General features: G+C 40.4%; 1 protein-coding gene across 1 annotated transcript; it reads left to right on the top strand.

The window, feature by feature from the left end:
• LOC148735550 (protein HEG homolog 1-like) lies at nt 1-7,199 on the top strand. The gene is made up of 4 exons (XM_088755295.1): nt 1-204; nt 5,899-6,167; nt 6,770-6,884; nt 7,057-7,199. Exons 1-4 carry the CDS (start codon nt 105-107, stop codon nt 7,182-7,184), a joined length of 612 nt encoding a protein of 203 aa, XP_088611421.1. The 5' UTR covers nt 1-104; the 3' UTR covers nt 7,185-7,199.
• The last annotated feature ends 14,150 nt before the right edge of the window (nt 7,200-21,349 follow it).

Here is a 21,349-nt window from a genome sequence, read left to right as displayed (position 1 = left end):
GTCTTCCTGTTTAAGGGAGACATTTAAAAAAATATATAAAACTTGTGGGGAGCTGTGGTGTTTTGCATATTGTTAAAGCTGCTCCACCAAGTATTTCCACAAGAATGAGTCTTTGGACTTTTCTCAAGATTGGAACTACAACTTGTTCTTTAATCTTTTGCATTTTGATGGTAAACAGATTGTCATCGGTTTTTTCTGGTGCAGGTGAGTGCAATTTGACAAAGATAGCGATAAGTTGAGCCGTTTAGATATCCACCAGATGGAAGGTGTTCATGGAGACACAATTAGGTAAGCCCTGCCCTTATCCAAAGATGTTGAGAATTTTCTGGACCAGAAAATACCTGCATTACATATATATTTGACGCTAGGTTTTTACAATCTGGACGTCTTGTTTTAGCAAAATTATATCTCCGCGTCCTTAATTCTCTGTCTTTGCCGTTATCACTGTGAGAACGGTTACTGCGAACAAACTTCTAGAGGCAATTGACTGACAACTCAACTCGAGAAACGTATTAGCAATGCAATTTCTCATCTCATCGGGCTGGGAGGACATGGTTACTTGTTATTTTATGACAAATTTGAGTTTGTGGCTTTTTTTTAAATTATGAACAACGAAGAATGTGCTTTTTGAAGACAAACTAGCATTGGTACGTTGCCAGGCCATAGCGCAGTTAAGGTTAAAACGTCTTTGTTGCTGTCTGACACGTCAGCGCACGAATCCAAGCTTTGTAATTTATTTTCATTACGAAAAAATTTTAAAGGGAACTGTAAAGGATCTGCTCTTGAAGTGTTTAAACTAGTGAACCATCAGAACTTTTAAATCAGTGAAGTGAGAGAAAACGATAGATGAAGAAATAAAAAAGCTATGACCGGAATTCTTGATTAAACTCCATATTTCGGCTATAATTTCTGGCTTAACGAAATATGTCTTGCCAGCTGCTCGAGCTAAAATGAATTATTTATAACACTTTCAAGTTGGTTTATTAGGAAACTTCAACTTTATCCGTAAGGCGAACATATTTAGAAGAAAAATTGATTGAATCCTGCAATCCTGCTAAGGATGATAAATATTTGATAATAAGTTGAGAACTTAAGTTTAGTATAGTGACCGTCATTTGTCACTTTAAGCATTGGGAATGCAAAAATAAACTTCATCGGAGAAAACAGGTATGAAAACGAATGCCGAAAATGTTAGTCTCCCGTAATTTCCGAGTGCTTTCGGCCTTTGAATTGTCTATCATAATTTATTATAGTTAAAGAAATGTGTTTCTTTCAAATGTAGAAGAACTAGGAAGAAGGAAGCGTTTTCGGAAGTAAAAAAAATTTTCACAAACAGAGAAAGATATTCCACTGTTTCCTGAAAACTTGTAGAAAACTGAAATGCAGTTAAGGATGACATGGATACTGTGCTTTTCTGAAGACAAACTAGCTTAGATACGTTGCCAGGCCATAGTTTTTTAGAGATGTGAGAGTCCAGTTTTGATCGAAACGTCTCGTTCATGTTGTTTTTTGACACTTCAGCAGACAGATGACAATATCTCTATTTCATTTTTATCACTAAGAAATTTCATTTCAACAAATTGTGGAGGAGTTTCCTTTTCATGTCCAAACATCCAGCTATGAATTAGATGACAAATAGTTAAAAACGTGTAGGCACGAACGTTTTGAAAATTTTAGTACTAAAGTTCACGAATTATTACCTCAGTTTCCCATTTGGTTGTTTATTGGTCGTTTACATCAGTGATTCAAATGTTTTCAAACCCGCGGTGCGTAAATTGTAATTTTTCAAAAGTCCACCGTTAATGCAAATTTATCGCGTTTTCAAGTCATTGTTATCAGTTCTGAATTGTTATCAAGTTTGAACAGACAAAAAGCCTAGAAAATCCGAGAAAATAATGTGATATGATGACACTTTGTATAACAGATAACGTATTTTAGTTAGCTCTGAGACAGAAGTATATTCAACATGGTTGCTTTAGTCATGGCTTTATGTAAGTATGGCATCATCGTCTCGGAGAGGCGATGGTCAGCGCATCAGTGTTGGCGGGCTCTTGAGTGGCTCAAAAGCCCGATTCTTGAGTGGCAATCTTTGTTGCAGCTGGGACAGATGTAGTTGGTGGCCGCTTGAACTAATCCTTGACGTTTCTTTCTCGCCCCCGTCTTGATAGTCGCCTCGGCCCTGGACTTCATCTCAGCCCTGTGAGCTCCGTCCTTCACACCGCGACGCCAGGCGTTCCGGTCTGGCGCAAGGATCTCCCAGGTGTTGGGGTTCATTTCAGTGAGTTGCAGGTCGCGCTTGCAAACATCCTTGAAGTAAAGGAGTGGTCGGCCCGTGCGTCGGACGCCCTCCCACAGTTCCCCATAAAGGACTTGAATTGGCAAGCGACCGGGGTCCATACGGTGTACATGGCCTAGCCACCGTAGGCGTCTTTGGATGAGTAGTGTAGGGATGCTAGGCATGTCGGCTCGCCCAAGGACCTCGGTGTTGGGGACTCTGTCCTGCCATTTGATCTGGAGGAGACGCCGAAGGCAGCGGAGGTGGAACCCGTTGAGCCGCTTCTCTCGTCTGGCGTATGTGGGCCATGACTCGCTACGATAGAGGAGTGTGGAAAGGACACAAGATTGGTAGACTTGCAGCTTGGTCCTCTCGCTCAGCAGGTCGTTGTTCCACACTCTTTTGTTGAGTTTGGCCATGACTCCCGCTGCCTTGGCAATCCTTGAACTGATCTCGACGTCTAGTGATGTCTTGTTTGACACTGTGGACCCTAGGTAAGTAAAAGAGTCTACCACCTCCAATTCATTATTGTCGATTGTAATGACGGGAGGTGTCAGTGCACATTGGGCAAGGATGTTGGTCTTCTTTAGGCTGATGGTAAGGCCGAAATCTTTGCAGGCGTGAGACAGCTTATCAACCAAGCTTTGGAGGCCTGCCTCGCTGTGAGATGCCAGGGCAGCATCATCTGCGAACAGCAGCTCGCGGATGAGCACCTCATGGGTCTTCGTTTTGGCGCGGAGCCTGGTAATGTTGAAGAGCTTGCCGTCTACCCTTGTCCGAATGTATACACCGTCGGAGCAGTCGGCAAAGGCATACTGGAGTAACATCGAGAAGAAAATCCCGAACAAAGTTGGTGCCAGTATGCAGCCCTGTTTTACTCCACTTCTCACTGGGAAGGCATCCGAGGTGGCTCCATCAAAGCAGACGGTGCTCTGCATGTCCTCGTGGAAGGCGGCGATGATGGCAAGGAGTTTTGGTGGCCAGCCGATCTTCTGAAGGATCTGGAAGAGCCCGCTTCGACTGACCAGGTCAAAGGCTTTTGTCAGGTCCACGAAAGCGAGGAACAATGGTTGCTGCTGCTCACGACACTTCTCCTGCAGCTGACTGAGGGCGAAGATCATGTCCACTGTGGACCTGGCGGCTCTGAACCCACATTGGGTTCATTTATGAATTCCTTGACAAATGTAAAACTTCAAAGACCAAATTTACAAATTCCATAATTAGCTCAAGTAATGACCTCCATTTATGCTATTAGTAAGTCTCATGCAGGGAAAATTAGCTGATAGTCCTCGCTTGACAAAACAATATTTAGAAAATCCAGAACATTTTTATCTACGTACCTTTTCTAAGTTACGGTTAAATCTTGAATTTGATAGATGAAGAGCGACTAAACGCATGTGCTCCCAATGAGACCAAATTTTTATTCACTGAAACCCAATTTAGTTTATTTAAATTTCATGTCTATAAAAACCCAGCAAAGTTCGTGAATTAACAAAAAAAAAACATTCCCTAACTTCTCGGAAAGAGTTTTTTTCCTGACTTGAAGTGAAACTCTCAGACTTTTACTGACCTTGATGAATCTTTTTTCCCGACCATTTCCTGACCACTTTAGGTAAAATGAAATCTGTATCCAACTAAGTGGTCCATCCAGCCGAACTTGTATCCCAGTTTCCTCTGCATGACTGAAAGTGACTAGAAGCAAAACCAAGGTCAATCCTCAAACGGAGCATGACAGTCGATGACAGCGGGCTCTCGTTTGATGTAGCGGAACTCTTTTGACAGAAATTGTTTGTTTTTAAAACTCCATGACATAACCAGCCAGTACTCATCACTCGACACTCTGAGTTGTTGCGTGAAAATGAAAACTAGTGCCTTCTGACTATCATGGGATATCTGGATTGAGTCTTCGGCGTTTAGCCAAAATTTATCAATTATTCTGCTCAAGCTTGCCGAATTTGAGGTTATGATGATCTCATATTCAGCAAGTTGCTTGTTTTCTCGCGGACGTGTGAAAGAGTTTATTATCATGAGTTTATTATCATATTACACATTTAGCAAATAAAAACGACCTAGTTTTCCGTTACGATGATCTGGGAGTCACGTGTTCTATTGTAGTTTTGTTATTTCTTTACTTGTAAGCTCTCGATTAAGACGATTTTCTCCGCCATTGCTTCACAGGTCACCCACACACCTTTTCTTTGACTTCCTTGACGAATTCATTGAGCATATTTGTCGAAGTTGGGTTATGAGTTGAGAGCACGTAGGTTATTTAGTAAATAAACCCCTTCGGGCGGCTGGTATGTCGGCTGATAATGTCCGCGGCTGAGAGATTGGCCGAAAAATGAATATTTGGCCGAGAAGCGAAGCTTCGAGGGCAAACATGAAATTTTGAGGACAATCTCTCAGCCAAGGACATTATCAGCCGACATACCAGCAAGCCAGAACGGGGTTTATTTATTTTATGACCCTCCCATCAAATTTCACAGCGCAATTAAACTGCGCGTAAACACAGTAAAAAAGCCAGTGGTGATCTGATGGCGAATTCGCGTGGCTGACCCAAGCAAGCAAAAAAAAGAATAACGAGTTTGGTTTCCTTCCCTGTAAATAGGAGAACAGAAAAGTTGAAACTCTTGTGTTGACTATGATTCTTTTTCACGGAAAAAATTGGAGGACAAATATCGACGCGGACGGGGGTTATTGCGTGATAACTGTCCTGTGATTTTGCAGCACGTGACGTAAAGTAACCAATAAAATCGCGCCGAGATTGATGGAAAGGTTATAAAAGCCCATAAAATGGCTCAGTTCAGCCAATCAGACGGCTACAAATTCAATAGCCGTGCTCCAGATTTTTACCGATTGGTGTAAGTCAGATACTAAACCAAAGAATCAAACATCGAATATCCTTTGCCATTCAACTCCAAGTAGCTCGTTTGAGAATGCGCACGAAGATATCATAATCGTTGCTGGAATAGATAAGTTAAAATTATATTTTTTGTGCTATATTATCCCACTGTTTTGATATATGCTTAAACAACTTTTTACCTCAGTGTCGGTGGATATTCTTCAAAACTTCGGTGAATAGTTGTTTATTATAATCCATCAACTATTTCTGTTTGCGCAGTATCGCCGGGTCTAAACGAATCACACGACCAAATAAGCCCCGACTGCAACTGGGAATATTCGAGGATATACCTCGAGTGCTATTCCCCAAACCTGATGCTCACTTCGATAGTAAGTAAGTAAGTAAGTAAGTAACAACTTTATTTAATAAGTGTTACAGAAGAGGGGACATTTTATTTTCCATAAAGTTGTACTAGAGAACACTGAAAAGTGAGTATCCCACGCAATAAACGGTATCAACCTATTCGTAAACATTTTTCCTACAAGTTACGAAATATTTTGAGGATAATAACCACAATGGTGTCCATTTGGTGAGAAATATGCTCGCACATGTCGTATAACTGTTACTGGACATTATCTGTTCCTCGAAGTTTACTGTTCACATCTCGAAACAGGGAATGTCCGAGTATGAGTATTAGTGCCGCATATTTCCCCACCAAATAGTTGTTTTGTTTATCTGTAGTTTTAATAACACTGTTCATTTTAAATCAAATTATTTTCAGCTTTTGGTTGCCGAAGTCTGCATTTTTTGAAGCAGATTGGAGGTCTTGCTTTGCAAGATCACGTCATTAAAGAAATTAACTTAACCACGGAAATGGAGCTAAACGGTGATTGTAGACACCAGTGCCTTCAGGAAAGCTCTTGTGTGTCGGTGAACATCGGTCTATCAAAAAACGACAGCATGAGGATCTGCCAGCTTAGTGACTCTGACCACACCCAACATCCTGATGATCTCAAACCAAAAAAGGACTTTCTCTACTGGGCTACTACGGTATAAAATTACAGCTTTAATACATAAGGAATGATATATTAATCCTTAATTGACAATAGTGAACGCATTGCCAGTCACTCATCAGCTTGACAGAGCGACGAAAAAGGCGAGTGACGTGCTATCAGCTAATTAACAATTATTCCACGAGCGCGCGTTGGATATGAGATGATAGATAGCCAACGAGGCGCGTAGCGCCCAGTTGGCTATAATCATCTCATATCCAACAAGCGCGAGTGGAATAATTGTTTTATTAAAAACTTTAAATCTCATATTAAATTTTACTACATTTTTTTAGCTCTCTTTTAATTTTAAGCTGACGTGTACGCTTACCATATTTGTAGATTATGGTATCTTGGCTCATATACCATAACGGCTAAGCCAATAAAAAGTCTTGAAGAACATTATCCAATGACTCAGTTTTTAATAATTGGTGATATCAAACATACGTAAAAATTGTCGCGATTTTACATATGTGTAGTTACAACTTTTCTCAGGGCTGGAAATCCTTGTTAAAAGCCGCAGTTTATACGATAAAATACTCTGCTATCCACTTTGATTTTACTAGACTATGCATCACTTAAAATGTTTTTCTATCTCTTTAGAATCCATGCTCTAGTAACCCCTGTCTCCATGGTGCAACTTGTTTTAGTGGATTTACAGATAAGAGATACGTTTGCCTGTGTCAAGCTGGTTACACGGGAGAAAATTGCGAAAAAGGCAAATATTTTTTACGTGATGTTACATTGAAGGCTAGCTTTCAGTATTGTACAGGACCGAAACAAGATGGGAAAACGAGGTTGTATGTTATAGGTCTCTTAGGAAATTGTGTAGTTTCGTGACACATACTTATTTTCAATTTGGTGAGCTTTCAATTCTTTTTATTGTTCAGATATAGATGAGTGTGCTAACCGCGCCAACGACTGCCACGTGCACGCCCTGTGTACTAACACTGACGGAAGTTATACCTGCACCTGCAAATGTGCATACCACGGTGACGGAAAAAATTGCACCGGTTAGTCTTGAATTTGGTAAAATTCAATTGTGATGATTGCGACAACATTACAAGTACTTTTTACTCGTGGATATGTGAAGCGCAGGTACGAATAATGGAAATCGATAGACAAATTTCGTGGCGTACGTACGGCCTCAGGAGTATGAGGAGAGCATGGTACGCGTGAGCTAATTTTTGAATGGGTGGGACACTTTGAGTAACTGATGTTTTCAGTTTGTAAAAGGAAAAGAGCATTTAATTCCAAACTTTCAAAAGTCCCTTCCAATTTATAGGACGTAAACTCAAAAGACGTAATCTAAACATCATGTAGGCTTTGAGGAAAAATATTTTTCTTTGAAAAGAGAGCACCCTACTGTTCGAATCAGCGACTTTTGCCGAAAAGGGCCGCTAAATCTGCGAATAACTCAAGTTATTCAAAAGAATGATGGAGCCGAGGAAAGGTCGATCGGGGGTATGATGAAATATCTTAAGGCTCTGAATGATAGAATATCCCAAACCAAAAGTCTCAAAAAATATAATGGCGATAAAATAACAAAAGCCTTTTCCAACTGACAGGCGAAATTAGCATAGGTAATCTTTGTTGGAGTTCTGTATCACTAATATGTCGTGGAGTCTAACCTCCCCCCTTCCTGTGTCTACACAAATTTACCCTCCGTCACCCGGTAACTAAGTGGTTGTTATTAACAAAACCGTTCTTACCCCTCCACCAAAGCAGATTGTATCCGTCATTTAAAGAATTACCGATTATTTGAAATTTCGCGCTGAAGTATACGGCTTAGACTCGATTCTTCAAGTTTTAGGTCTCTTAACAAAAGAAATTAATCCCCTCAAACAAAGAAAATGACCATAGATGGTGTGTTTTTGAGCCCTATTGATAGATGGGTTTGATATGTCGCAGTTGTTGTTTGGTCTCGTCACGCAATGCGCTCTCTTCACCTTCCCAGTGGCGTAACGAGACCAAACAACGGATGAAAATGAGACCTCACTTGCTTGTGTGTAGACCCTCGTAATTAGTGCTTCGGCACGAGGGGTTTTCACTTTACCGCGGAAAAACTCCATTTTATCTCCGGGAGACCTTAATCAAATATATTTCGCGGTCTCCGTTTTTCGAATAAGAGAAAATACATCGAAAGAAGAGAAAGAATCACATTTCTAAGGCTTTCATGTGGGCATTACAACGAGGTAGCTTTTGCCTATCTAGACTTTATCCCTATGCGTGGAATACATGATAAAATGCAGGTTGTTTACACGGAAATGATATGTAATGGGGTGACGCACAAGGCAGCATAAGGCGAATTTTATTGGTAGAAAAAGCGAAAGTGCATGAGAGTTGCCTAGAAATTTAATTAAAAAAAGCATTTTGTTTAAGGTGTTTTTGGTGGGGGAAACCTTCGACCATTCACGATTAGCGCGAAGTTAATTCCCTGAAATGGGATTCCCCAGGGGAGAGAGAGGTTGTGTAATGACGCTTGCAGAATATTTGTCTCGCATCGAACTAAAATTCTTTGACCAAAACTTCATTGACTGATTCATATGGCAATCACAAACCCTCATCACTCTAAAAAGAAATAGAAAATTATCACGCCTATTACTACGGCAGAACGGATCCCTTTTTCCTGGTGATCTTTTGCGCTGGCCTCTATACTTGCAACTGAAGGAGAATTTCTCGTTCACGCCATATGTTCTCCAATTGCTCCTAGTATAACCAGACCTGGGGTATGAGTCACAGACATCTGAATAAAAGTGACGCTCAAATTTGTTTCTCTCGAAAGAAAAAGAGTCAAATGGACAAGGAAAATCTTGCTATCGCACGCCAGACTAGACGAGCGATTAAAATTTTATGCAGACATATCTTGCATATCATGACAGTTAAAAAGTTCAAATAAAAACATGACTGTTTTGCCAAAATGTGGAGGCATTCGAGGCAGGAAGTTGGGTTCTTTTGGGATTGGCGAAAATTTGGTGATTTGCAAAAATTTGGTAAGCGGTTCAAATTGGAGATTGCACTTATTATACGTTACCTGTTAACAGATTTTTCACTTAAACTTACAAAAAAGGGCAAAAAAGCTTCAGTGCGACAATTATGCGTAGGTGGATGCCCCTGTGAAATTATTCTGAGATGTTTATCTTCTTTTGTGGGGTCACGTACAGCAAAAACTGAAATGATTATATGGCCGGATCTACATAGTTTGCTGATTCAAACGGTAAAATGCTCTCTCTTCAAAGAAAAAAATTTTCCCTATAGTTTAATGAGGTACAGATCACACCTATTAAGATGTTGCTGCAAGAACAAGTTCTGTTTTAAATCAAGTGCAATCCTGAAATGCTTGTAAGATGTTTATCGCTTTCTACTATCTTCCATAGTGTCAGGGAAAAAACTGAAAACACAACGTACTAGTGGCATTAACCCAGAAATCACAAAAGGAGAGAACTCAACTGTGTGTCGAGTGCGAATTTCGATAATCCAAAAAACAACAATAGGTAGGACTGGGAAACATCACAGGGGGCCCACACAAGCGGCGAGTCTAGTCGTTTGTTCGAAATATAAAAAATGTATGGGAGAATATTGAAGAGTCGTAATATCGTAAACTTATCTCGAGAAATGTCTATGTTAGGCTCAAAATAAATGTAAACCTACCTTACTTGCTGTGTATTGTCGTTTCTGTGGTTCTAAATGGCGAAGTTGAGCGATTTGGTAGATTCTGCGTTGAGAGTTGCTTCACGTTATAAGAAGACAAAGGTGGAAAGCTCATTTTCGACCACTCCAGCGTGAAGCCGATTTCACCCAGAAATTAGAATCCCCCGGCTTCCAAATCGAACACCAGATAAACTAAAAGGTTGACGCTTCTCCTCGTGTCATTCAATCGAAGATCCATTCAAAATCCAAGCGCTAACCGCCAAAAAACTTTCGAGAATTGCAGCTTTCCAAGCGATCGGCATCCGCGGCACAGATTTGCTGTGCCAGGGAGCAACTGTCACCCTGTTTGCTCCACGCTGATTGGATGATGGTAAACAATGCCCTGTTTCAAATGCTTTATGTGAGAGGGGAGTCAGGGGCCTATTCGCGCCGGCGATTCATCTACTGACTAGCCTGGTGTGAGGTTTATGGCGCATCATGATCTGAATTCTATTGTTACACTCACTCACTCACGCATTTATGCACTACGCACTCCCTCACTCACTGATCTCAGCAACATATATAGCTTCGCCTCCTGCAGGAGGCAGTGGCCACAAAAAATTTTGTGAAAATTGACACACCCTTTATTTCAAATTTTCTTTTCTCAGTTTCTTCAGCGCTTCCAAAATCTTGCAGTGACTTGAAGAAGCTCGATCCTAATGTCAAAATTGGACCATGCCTGATTGATCCCGATGGCGATGGAGGATTGTCGGCATTTAATGTCACCTGTGACATGAGTGACAAGTACGATGTTGGCGTGACTGTAATAAGTCACGACAGCGAGAACCGGACACTGGTGGACGGATATGAAGAAAAGGGATCATATTCACGGGACATACACTACAAAGGAGCAACCATTTCTCAGCTGGTGAGCCTCGTCAACATTTCCCAGCACTGTGAGCAGTTCATAAAGTACGAGTGCCGCGGTTCTACTTTGAAAGATGCCTCTTGGGTTTCACGTGATTCTGTGGCAATGACCTACTGGAGTGGTGCAACACCTGAAAATCATATGTGTGCATGCGGAATTACCAACACATGTGCAAAACCATCAGTGTACTGTAACTGTATTATAAATGATGATGTATGGCATGAAGATAGTGGTGTCCTTACCTGAACAGGACTCATCTGCCGGTTAAGCAGCTGAAGTTTGGAGACACAGGTAAAGTCCCAAAAGGGCATGACGAGTGGGGCTACCATACCTTGGGAAAATTCAAGTGTTACGGAATTGCCTGATTAGTCGTCAACTTTGCTCTTTCCGTAAACAATACTGTGATTTTTGACATGTGTCTAATGAATGTGAGATCGATCGATTCATTTACTTAATTGTTAATTTAGTTTGAAAAGATGTGATCAATGGGCTCGCCATAATGTAATTTGGTAAGCTGGAAACTCATATAACCCTTTTATATGAAGAGAATGTAAACTTCCAGAAGTGGTGATTAGTGACAAACGCAGTAATGACGAGTTATTTTTTGAAGTATTGAAAGCATCGAAACTTTTCGCTGGTATCGATATTTTCCGATCAGACCTCTGTATCGACAGTATCGAATATTTGGTATCAGTATTAACCCATCCTTATTTAACGATAGTCAAGCATGCATATGCAAAACAAATAGATTCCATGTTGCCTGGTGTGCTGTGCCTGGTCAGTAATAGATCGTAGAATGATAATAATATTTAATAATAATATTATTAATTTCTATCGCGCAATTATCAATATAAATTTTCAATCGCGCTTTACAATATGATCTTAACACAAATATGTGTAAATGTAAATTTAAATATATAAATACAAGTAGGAAATATAACACTATAAAAAGGCTAGTCTAAAAAGATAAGTCTTTATTGTCGTCTTGAATTTATTAATTGAATTCAGGTCCCTGAGATCACTAGGAAGCTCGTTCCATAATTTGGGGGCGGCCACGAAGAATGACTGGTCTCCGAGAGTCTTGCGAGACTTCAAAGTAGGATAGTTTAACGTCAAGGAGTTCATTGAGTGCAGGCAATATCTACTTGATGATACATCTCTAATTGAGATGAATTCGCCAATATAGACGGGCGCCAGGCCGTGGATAGCTTTAAAAGTAGTGAAAAGCCCTTTAAAGATAATTCTATATTGACGGGTAACCAGTGCAATGATTTCAGAAGCGGCGTTACATGGTAGTATTTGCTTTCTTGAAATATAAGGCGCGCGGCTGCATTTTGTACCCGCTGCAACTTATGTAGGTGGCAGTTAGGCACTCCATACAGTACACTGTTACAATAATCAATTCTGCTAGATATAAAAGCATGAATCAGGGTTTCCGTGTCTTCCATGGAAAGGTATTTTCTAATTCTACAAATGTTATATAAATGAAAAAACGCCGCGGAACTTGCCATAGTAATATGCTCTACCATAGACAGATTCGAATCTAGCCACACTCCGAGATTTTTGACCGGTGAGTGCGGGACTATATCTGCATCACCGACTTTCACATGATCTACATTGACTTTAGCAAGCTAATGCTTCGTTCCAATCAACAGAAACTCAGTTTTAGTCTCGTTAATCAAGAGTCGATTTTCGTGCATCCAGTTCCTTATCACTCTAACACAACTTTCCATAGCAGCGATAGCATCAGACTGACCATTCTCATCCGCTGGGCTGAAAGACACATAAAGCTGATTGTCATCCGCGTAGCAGTGGACCGTAGGCAAGACTGAGGTCTTGGACAATACTCAGCAGAGAACTGGTGTAGATTGAGAACAGCAAAGCTCCGAGGCAGGAGCCTTGCGGTACACCACAGTCCAGATTAAACCTCTCGGAAGTAAATCCACGAACAAATATACGTTGGCCACGCCCCGACAGATACGACCTGTACCACTCAATAACCGTTCCCCCGATGCCAAGGCTGCCAAGGGCCCTCAGAAGGATAACATGGTCAACCGTTTCAAAGGCTGCGCTTAAATCGAGTAAAACCAAGAGTGTCACGTGCTGCTTATTCATGTTTAGAAGGATGTCATTTTTCACTGTTAGCAACGCCGTCTCCGTACTATGACTCGCTCGAGAGGCCGACTGCGCGATAGGATATAAACCGTTGGCGGACATATGACTAGAAGTTCTATCTAAGGCTGCCTTTTACGTGAGCTTCGACACGAATGCCAAATTGCTAACTTGCAGGTCTAAGGTTCTTGTTTCCTGCATCAAGTCCAGGCTTGATACACGAGCAACCGCCGAGAGTGTCACTTAAATTTTGAAGTACTATTCAGCTGGGGAGCGTTTTATCGGGGGGACTTTTTTTAAACTTTTTTAAATGATAAACTAACGAGTAGCACTGCACGAACTGAAATTTGAAAAAACTTGATTTATTCTTTTATGCGTTTCGTCTGACAATAGCAGACTTCGTTTGGGGGTTTTTATAAGTAGGGGATCTATTGTGTGAAGGAAGCAGGAAGTAAGATAAGTTTTAACATTAGTCAAACATTCGCTTAACAAATAGATTTCATGTTGCCGCGCGTCTATTCGGCAATAGATCACGGAATGACGGTGGCGTACGAGGCACACGAGGAAAAGCCGAGAGTGTCGCTTAAATTTCTGTTAAATTTTCATTCAGCTTGTGAATGTTAGATCGGGGATGATGCAATTTTGTGTATGGATAACAGTATTTAATATAACATTCACAATTTCCTAGAGTTTGATTACTGGATAAACTGCCTTATTTTCCACTAACAATACTATAAAGTTGTAATTGGATGGTGTAATCGTCTATAATTGGAAATTAAACGAGACTTACCTGTAAGTTGAAGTTTGATTGTAATTCTATGAGTCATCAGCCAGGAGTGTGGGGAGTGGTACGAGAGAGAGAGTAGCGCAATGCATCAACCAGGCTTTAGAGGGCCCAATGATTGCCTCAATAATTAACATACCACACTGTGTGGGGATATAAACTGCAAATAGGGTGGGCGTACCACTCCCCCACTCCTGGCTGATGACTCATAGAATTACAATCAAACCTCAACTTACAGGTAAGTTTCGTTTAATTTCCAATTCTATTTCATCATCAGCCTAGGTCGTGAGGGACTGGTACGAGATTTTAGAGCAATCATAGAGGCATCATTAGGAGATATTGTATTTCAAAAAACTAGGTGAACATGATATGACCATGGTTTATTAGTCGTCAGCAAGCGCAACACTTGTGTATTACAACATGATAATGTTAATACAACTCGTAATAAAAGAAGAGTCAAATTTTACGAAAAACATTTTTTTTATTTCTTTTTTCTTTTTATTTTTTATGAGTAAAATCACTCGTTGGTGTCAGCCAAACACAGAATCGTGTCACCAAAATTGAATGCATTGTTGACTGGTTTAGGTTAGTAACACATCAATACCTGCAGATTTCAACACTCTTGCACCATCTGAAGATGTTGTCTTTGCTGACTGGGCCATGAGGTTTTACATGGCTAAGTAGTAATTGACCAGAATCGTTTCGAATGACTTGGGTTTTCTTAATGTACTCCTGTAAATGTTTAATAACACATAACTTTTCATCTTCTGGATATGAAAGAAACTCAACAGGTTTAAGATGGGTACCCACACGACTTTTCTTAACTTTTTCAGTAATTACAAAGGTACATTTGTGGTCTGAGAGCTCCATATTTTTAAACTGAAAAGAATCTGACTGTCGATCTGACACCTTTGTCCACTTAGAAGAGTTAACAAGAAAGTCAGCTTTAAGGTCAACTCCTTCAAGGAAAGCTCTGATACAGATGCACCTTTACGGAAATAATTCAACACAATGCTCAGATCCCACGTTGGTGCGTATCTAGGCAAGGAAGGACGAAGGTCATAAATCCCTTTCATAAAACGCTTCACTATGGGCAGCTGTCCAATTGGGAGTGATGAGTTGGTATTAAGCTGAAGGATAGAAGATAACATACTTCTTGTGGTGTTCACATACTTCTTGTGGTGTTCACAGTGCTGTAGGACATTCTATTCTCATGTAGCATAGTTAGGAAATCAAGAGCTATTGTTAAATTTTGAGTGATGTCAGCAGAGGGTACCATGCTTGAGTGGGCCAGTCAGGACCCACTAGCACACAAGTTGCCTGATCCTGAATGATTTTCTGTAGCACCTGTAAGATACAGCTGAAAGGGGGAAAACAGTAGAGTTTTATTATCAGACCATGAAATAATGAAAGCATATATGAATGATGCTCCTGGGTTTGGTCTGAATGAGCAAAAGATAGGCAGTTGCTTATTCAATCAAGAAGCGAATAAATCAATCTCTGGGCTAAAGTTAAGGGTCTTGAGAGCCTTAGTCAAAATTTCAGGGTTGAGCATCCATTCGGTATCTTGGGAATGGAAATGGCTTGATTCACCACCTAAAATTTCATTGGAGGAACCAGGAATATGGGCGGCTGTAAGCCAACAGATATTGTGTGAAATGCAGAATTCCCAGATCTGAACTACAAGAGAATCACATTCTTCACTATGACATATACCCATGTTGTTTATTTGAGAGACAGCAGAGGTATTATCAATCACAATTTTAACGTGTTTGTCAGAAAGGGAGGAATGGAAACACTGGAGAGCAAAAAATGCTGCAAGTAACTCAAGGTAATTTATGTGATGCCTGCTTTCTGTGGGTAGTCACATCCCACCTGTTGATGGATCATTAATAACTGCACCCCATCCTTGGAGAGATGCATCTGAATACAAAGTTACTTCTACTGGGGGACAACATATGGTATTAAAACTGCTATCAAGGTTACATAACCACCAGTGTAGTCCGCGTTTTACTAGTCCGTGTTTTACTAGTCCGCGTTTTACTAGTCCAGTCCAATCCAGTCCAGTCCAATCCAGTCCAGTCCAATCCAGTCCAGTCCAATCCAGTCCAGTCCAATCCAGTCCAGTCCAATCCAGTCCAGTCCAATCCAGTCCAGTCCTCTAAATAAAATACAAATATACTGGAAATACCATATCACCTATGTATGTAAACAAATCGCTAAATCAATAGGTTTTATATTTAGGTCTCGCTTTTCCCTATCCTCTGCAACCAAGCTCACTTTGTATTACACCTTAGTTTATCCTTATATCGTCTATTGTAACTCCGTCTGGTCGTCCACATACGTATCTACCTTAAATAGAATTTATTATTTGCAAAAGCGAGCTTTGCGGGCTATCACCAACTCAGACTATCGAGACCACTCTGCCCCTTTATTCTCCAAACTAGGAATTTTAGATATTTTCCAAGTCAATACGTTTGAAATCGCTAAATTTATGTTTTATTTCAAAAATAACTTATTGCCCCCATTGCTTCTCGGTCTTTTTGTAAGGAATAGCCAAATTCACAACTATGGTACCAGAACAGCCAGTAATTATCGAACGCATTTGTGCCGTACAAATGTCAAGCAGTTTACAATTCTCTACCAAGGTCCTAAAATTTGGAACTCTCTCCCTATTTCAGTCACTCGTTCGTCAAACTTTCTTAGCTTTAAAGCGAAATTGCAAGAGTTTTTACTTAAATAATCACTGAATTGGCCAAGCCGCACATTCGCAGCCCTTTTTCTTTACTTAATTTATTATTCTAAGTGAGGCGGCTCTCCCATAAGCCTGGTGGCTTCTTGGGTCTTATCGCTGTTATTAACTATTTTTTAATTGTTAAAATAAGGCAAATAAAGATGATGATGATGATGATGCCCTTGTCCTCTTCTTAGTTTTCTCTAAGGTTAACTGAATTTACAAAGGCGTAATGATTCAGAATGTGCAGTTAACTAAATAATGGTAATTGAACTAACTGGAGTGCAATTTGGGCTGAAATCATAAGCATGATTTCAAAATCGAACGAGCGCGGAGCGCTCGTTCGATTTAAAATCACAAGTATGATTTCAGACCAAAATTGCACGACACGAGGTTCAATTACCACTTTATTACATCCATTTTGAAATCGCCCAAATACAGGACTTGATCAATTTAAATATTACTGATGCAGTACTGAGCCGATTTTTAAATAAAAAGAGGAACCGGAAGCGCTTTTACATCTTTTTTTTGTATGCAAAACAGAAAGACTTTGGCGTCACGTGTCAAAAACTCAGTCAAGCGTAAAATGATGCGATTTAGAGCAAAAAATGGTGCGATTCGTGAATAAATCGCACCAATTAGAGCCAATCAGATTACAGGGACCACCAGTGATTTCAAAATGATGTAACAAAGGTGAAAATAACAAGAATAGCCACCCAGTGGATGTCCATTGTTAAATCATCATTATTATTATTTATTATTAAAATCGTACAACGCCTTGATTGATTTATTGGGAATAGTGGTTTATTAGGCATAGTATACTTAGTGATAAATTAAAGGCTCTTAGCTTAAATCCGTATATCATCAACTGGTATCTTAGTTTTTTACGAAATCGCAAACAACGGTTAGTGTTTGGGAGTAGCAGCTATTGCTGGTATAATGTAAACAAAGGCACAACACAGGGCAGCGTCAGTGGCCCTTAATTGTTTAATCTTTTCATTAATGATCTCGATCTTGTAAACTGTCCTGATGCTTCTCTTAGTAAATATCCCGATGATACTATAATGCAAGTTTTTGTAAGTAAGGCCGGAACTGATTGTGCTAGTGATGTAATTTCGCAATACCTTAGCTGGTCAGGTACTAACTATATGCCTTGCAATCTTTCCAAGTGTAAAGAATTAGTTTTGAAGAAGAAGGGACAAGTAAATCCTACTCCTATTGGTAGTATAGAGCAGGTCGAATTTCTAGTGCTACTCGGAGTGACTTTGCAAAACAATGGAAGATTTACAGAGCACATTAAACGAGAACTCTCCGAAGCGAATAAGTGCCTCTATGTGTTATATTATTACGGTACATTATTACGAGCAAAGATAATTTTAGAAAAATCCGAGCCCCAGATGGGACTTGAACCCACAACCCTCCGTGATCTAGTCGGATGCTCTAACCACTGAGCCACTGGAGACTCATGGTGAGCAAGGGTCAATTTGTGGGCCTAGACTGGAACCGCATTGCGCGGCTACACAGCCAAGTATTGGTAAGCACCTGTGAAACTCACTAACAGCATCACGCTGTCACATTAAGGCATATCAAGATGCGGCGAACCAACCTCCGAAGTGAGCATGTAAAGATGAAACAATTTTTAGTGTAAAAGAAAAATTTTTCTATTACACTAAAAATTGTTTCATCTGTAAAAGAGAATTTTGTCTGGTATTGACTTAACTTGGTCGGCAGAAGTTATCCTCCTAAGGGGAAATTAGTGTGGGTACCCTTGATTTTTATTTGGCTCTCTTGATCCCTTGACCAGCCTACAATTCCGTCTTTTAGGCTTTAGGGTAATTTTCCACCGTTCCGTCTTTTAGGAGTTGCCGCTAGCAAATGACTGGAAAAAATGGGGTCAAATTTAAGGGAAATTGGTAAATGCTGATAGTTTCCAAAGAAACTGTTTGGGGCTGCGTCGGTGGGGGTAACGAAATAATTTGGATATATCAAGAAAGTTGAAATGGTAAATTGGCCACCGTTACGATTATAAAAGCTGACGTTTCGAGCGTTAGCCCTTCGTCGGAGCGAATTGAGGAATTGTGGGTTGTGTGTGCTTTTAAAGGCAGAAAATGGAGCTACTTGATTGGTGGGAACATGGCAACGAGGAAAACACGAATAAATTAGTGGAATAAAAAGCGTTCGTTGATACCTGTGGGATTTAGACTGCCGGTTTCAAAGGTGAGCTTTTGTTCAAGAATTTTGCGGCTTTCTGCGCTACCTAAGTGTAAGGAAGGACTGCAGATTGCCATATGTTGAATGATTAGGTAACTTAAAATGTCTAGCGACTGGTTTCGATGTGTCCTTTTCATTCCTCTCCACGTCGCGAAGGTGTTCTCGGAATCGGTCACCTGGTCTTCTGTCTGTTTCGCAGATGTAAATCATTTTGCAATAAGTGCAAGTTATGCAATAGATTATATTGGCGGAGGTGCACGTGAAGTGATCGGTAATCTTAATGGATCGTTTGGGTCCCGATATTTTCTCAGTGTTGTGAATGAAAGGACACGTTTTGCATCGTGCACGAGCGCATTTAAAAGTGCCTGGTTGGTCACTAGTCTGAAAAGAACTTCTGACCAAAAAATTGCCTATGTTTCTGTCGCCGGTTTGAATGAAATGAGCGGAGGCTGTGAAAAGACATATACATAGGTAACACGGAAAGCCGCAAAACTTTTGAACATAAGCTCATCTTTCAAACCGGCAGTCTAAATCTCACAGGTATCAACGAACGCTTTTCATTCCACTAATTTATTCGTGTTTTTCTCGTTGCCATGTTCCCACCAATCACGTAGCTCCATTTTCTACCTTTAAAAGCACACACAACCCACAATTCCTCTCTTCGCTCCGACGAAGGGCTACCGCTCGAAACGTCAGCCTTCATAATCGTAACGGCGGCCAATTTACCATTTCAACTTTGTTGATATATTCAAATTATAAGGGAAATTGGGTTTTGTTCAAGTACGTTCCGAGTAAGGGGGGTTTAGAATTCACCGGGTTCGAGTTAGCAGGGTTCTACCGACGGGATCTATTCTCACCATGCAAATTAGACGAATTAGTGAAATAGCCTCTTTTTTGTGCAGAAAGTTATTTCTTCCGCTGATATGTAAGCCGTAAATTTCATTGTAGGATGATAGTGTTTTGGACACCTGGTCGAGAGGAAATTTTTCAAATTCTTATTGACGGCTTCCTTCTGTTAACTTTCTTTTGTCCTCTCACGCCACGAAAAATCCCCACGCGAATGACCCCACGCAAACCTCTCTTGCTCTCACGCTAGCTAGTCTAAGTTTGGTCACGGGCGTTATCGTCGTGGCAATGAATGAGCCAAGCGCTTGACTGTCTTTGTACAAAATTTGTGCAACATGCCCTGTCATCCGTTTCGTGTTTTAGGATTTGAAGTAATTTTCCGCCGTTCCAGGTTTTAGGATTTGGGGTAATTTTCTGCCGTTCCGGGTTTTAGGATTTGGGGTCGTTTTCCGCCATTCCGTCATTCCGCCGTTCCACCGTTCCTGCTTTTAGGGTCACCCATAATAGTAGCGCTCGTTTCCCAGTCGGATTTTTCACAGCATGGGCTGCCAAGTACATTTCAAATCGTTGGAACCACTTTTTCCATCGAGGACCTACAGAGAAAATGTCCTCGTGCACAGAGAAAGTAGGAAACAGAGACAGAATATTACTAGCCATTGTAGACGATAGTAATATAAACAAAATGTAGAATCGTAGAAGTCGTAAATTGAAGACTTGAATATTAATCAGTCAATCGTAGTGTTGGCTAAACGTCGAATTTTCTCAAGAGAGTCGTCGTAGAAACCTGTAATACTTCCCTTGAAGTCGTAGTAACAGTTTATCTTCCCACCCTCGTCGCCAAATGTAAAATATAAGTAACTTAAATGGCAGAAAAGTAACCTTTTTAATCGATCTTCATACGATACTCGCTGAGTACATACATTCCTCGTGTTCTGTACTTTTCCTAAATTTGCTGAAACAAAACATTCAGATATTAAAAATCTCGCCCCGTTAGCCTGAGGGTATAACATCCTTCTTACACTCACCAAATAATATGTAGTACAGGTATTTTCTGGCTCAAATAATTCTTAAGTTCTTTGGATAAGGGCAGGGTTTATCTAATTGAGTCTCCATGAAAACCTCCCATCTGGTAAATATCTAAAACGGCGCAAATTATCGCTTTCTTTTACAACTGCACTCGCCTGCACCAGCGAAAACCGACGAAAATCTTATTACCAACAAAATACAAAAGAGGAAAACGAACTGAGTTGTCGTTCTAGTCTCGAGAAAAGTCAAAGAACTCATCCTTGTGGAAATTCTTGGTGGTGAAGCTTTAAAAATATGCAAAACATTGCAGCTCTCCGTAAGTTTTAATTTTTTTTTTTAATTCTCCTGTTAAACAGGAAGACTTAAAATAACAGATGCAAAAAGGGAGGTTTCCCGTCTCCCCAAGTTGACTTAGAAATACAATTACAATCTTTTTAATTATTATGTTTGTACAATTTCTTCTTAAAACGTCAAGCTAATGGAACTACTTACGCAGACTGAGTTAATAATTACAGATAACATTTGATAGTGTAGTCTGAAAGGTGGTCCAATGAAAGATTGTTGTCAGTTACTCGAACAGACGTCATCGCAAACGTCAAGTGAAGGGTTGTTGTCAGTCAAGCGTGTTGTACATGTACATGTACTGTACATGTACTGTACATGTAATTTGGATATATCAACAAAGTTGAAATGGTAAATTGGCCACCGTAACGATTACAAAAGCTGACATTTCGAGTGTTAGCCCTTCGTCGGAGCGTACATGTAGTCCAGTTCGAGAAAACTTCAGTGGCCGAGGGTCGCTTGCTCGTAGTTTGCTCGATGCAATCTGTTGCTGATTTTTTAGCAAGAGATTTAAAACGGTTTATAATCCCTTGTCTTAGGTCGTTATGATCGTTTCGTTGGTGGTGTAGA

The sequence above is a fragment of the Stylophora pistillata genome, chromosome 3 (genome assembly GCF_964205215.1).
Source record: "Stylophora pistillata chromosome 3, jaStyPist1.2, whole genome shotgun sequence".
In the NCBI taxonomy this organism is placed as follows: Eukaryota; Metazoa; Cnidaria; class Anthozoa; order Scleractinia; family Pocilloporidae; genus Stylophora; species Stylophora pistillata.
Note: the sequence above shows the minus strand (reverse complement) of the source record. Positions and strands in the feature narration are given on the sequence as shown.

What these genes read in the sequence shown, in the direction of transcription:
- LOC148735550 (XM_088755295.1), top strand. Translation starts at nt 105, where the DNA reads ATGAGTCTTTGGACTTTTCTCAAGATTGGAACTACAACTTGTTCTTTA. An exon ending in ATCGGTTTTTTCTGGTGCAG is followed by an intron (nt 205 to 5,898) that starts GTGAGTGCAATT and finishes AATTATTTTCAG; the next exon opens with CTTTTGGTTGCCGAAGTCTG. An exon ending in TTCTCTACTGGGCTACTACG is followed by an intron (nt 6,168 to 6,769) that starts GTATAAAATTAC and finishes CTATCTCTTTAG; the next exon opens with AATCCATGCTCTAGTAACCC.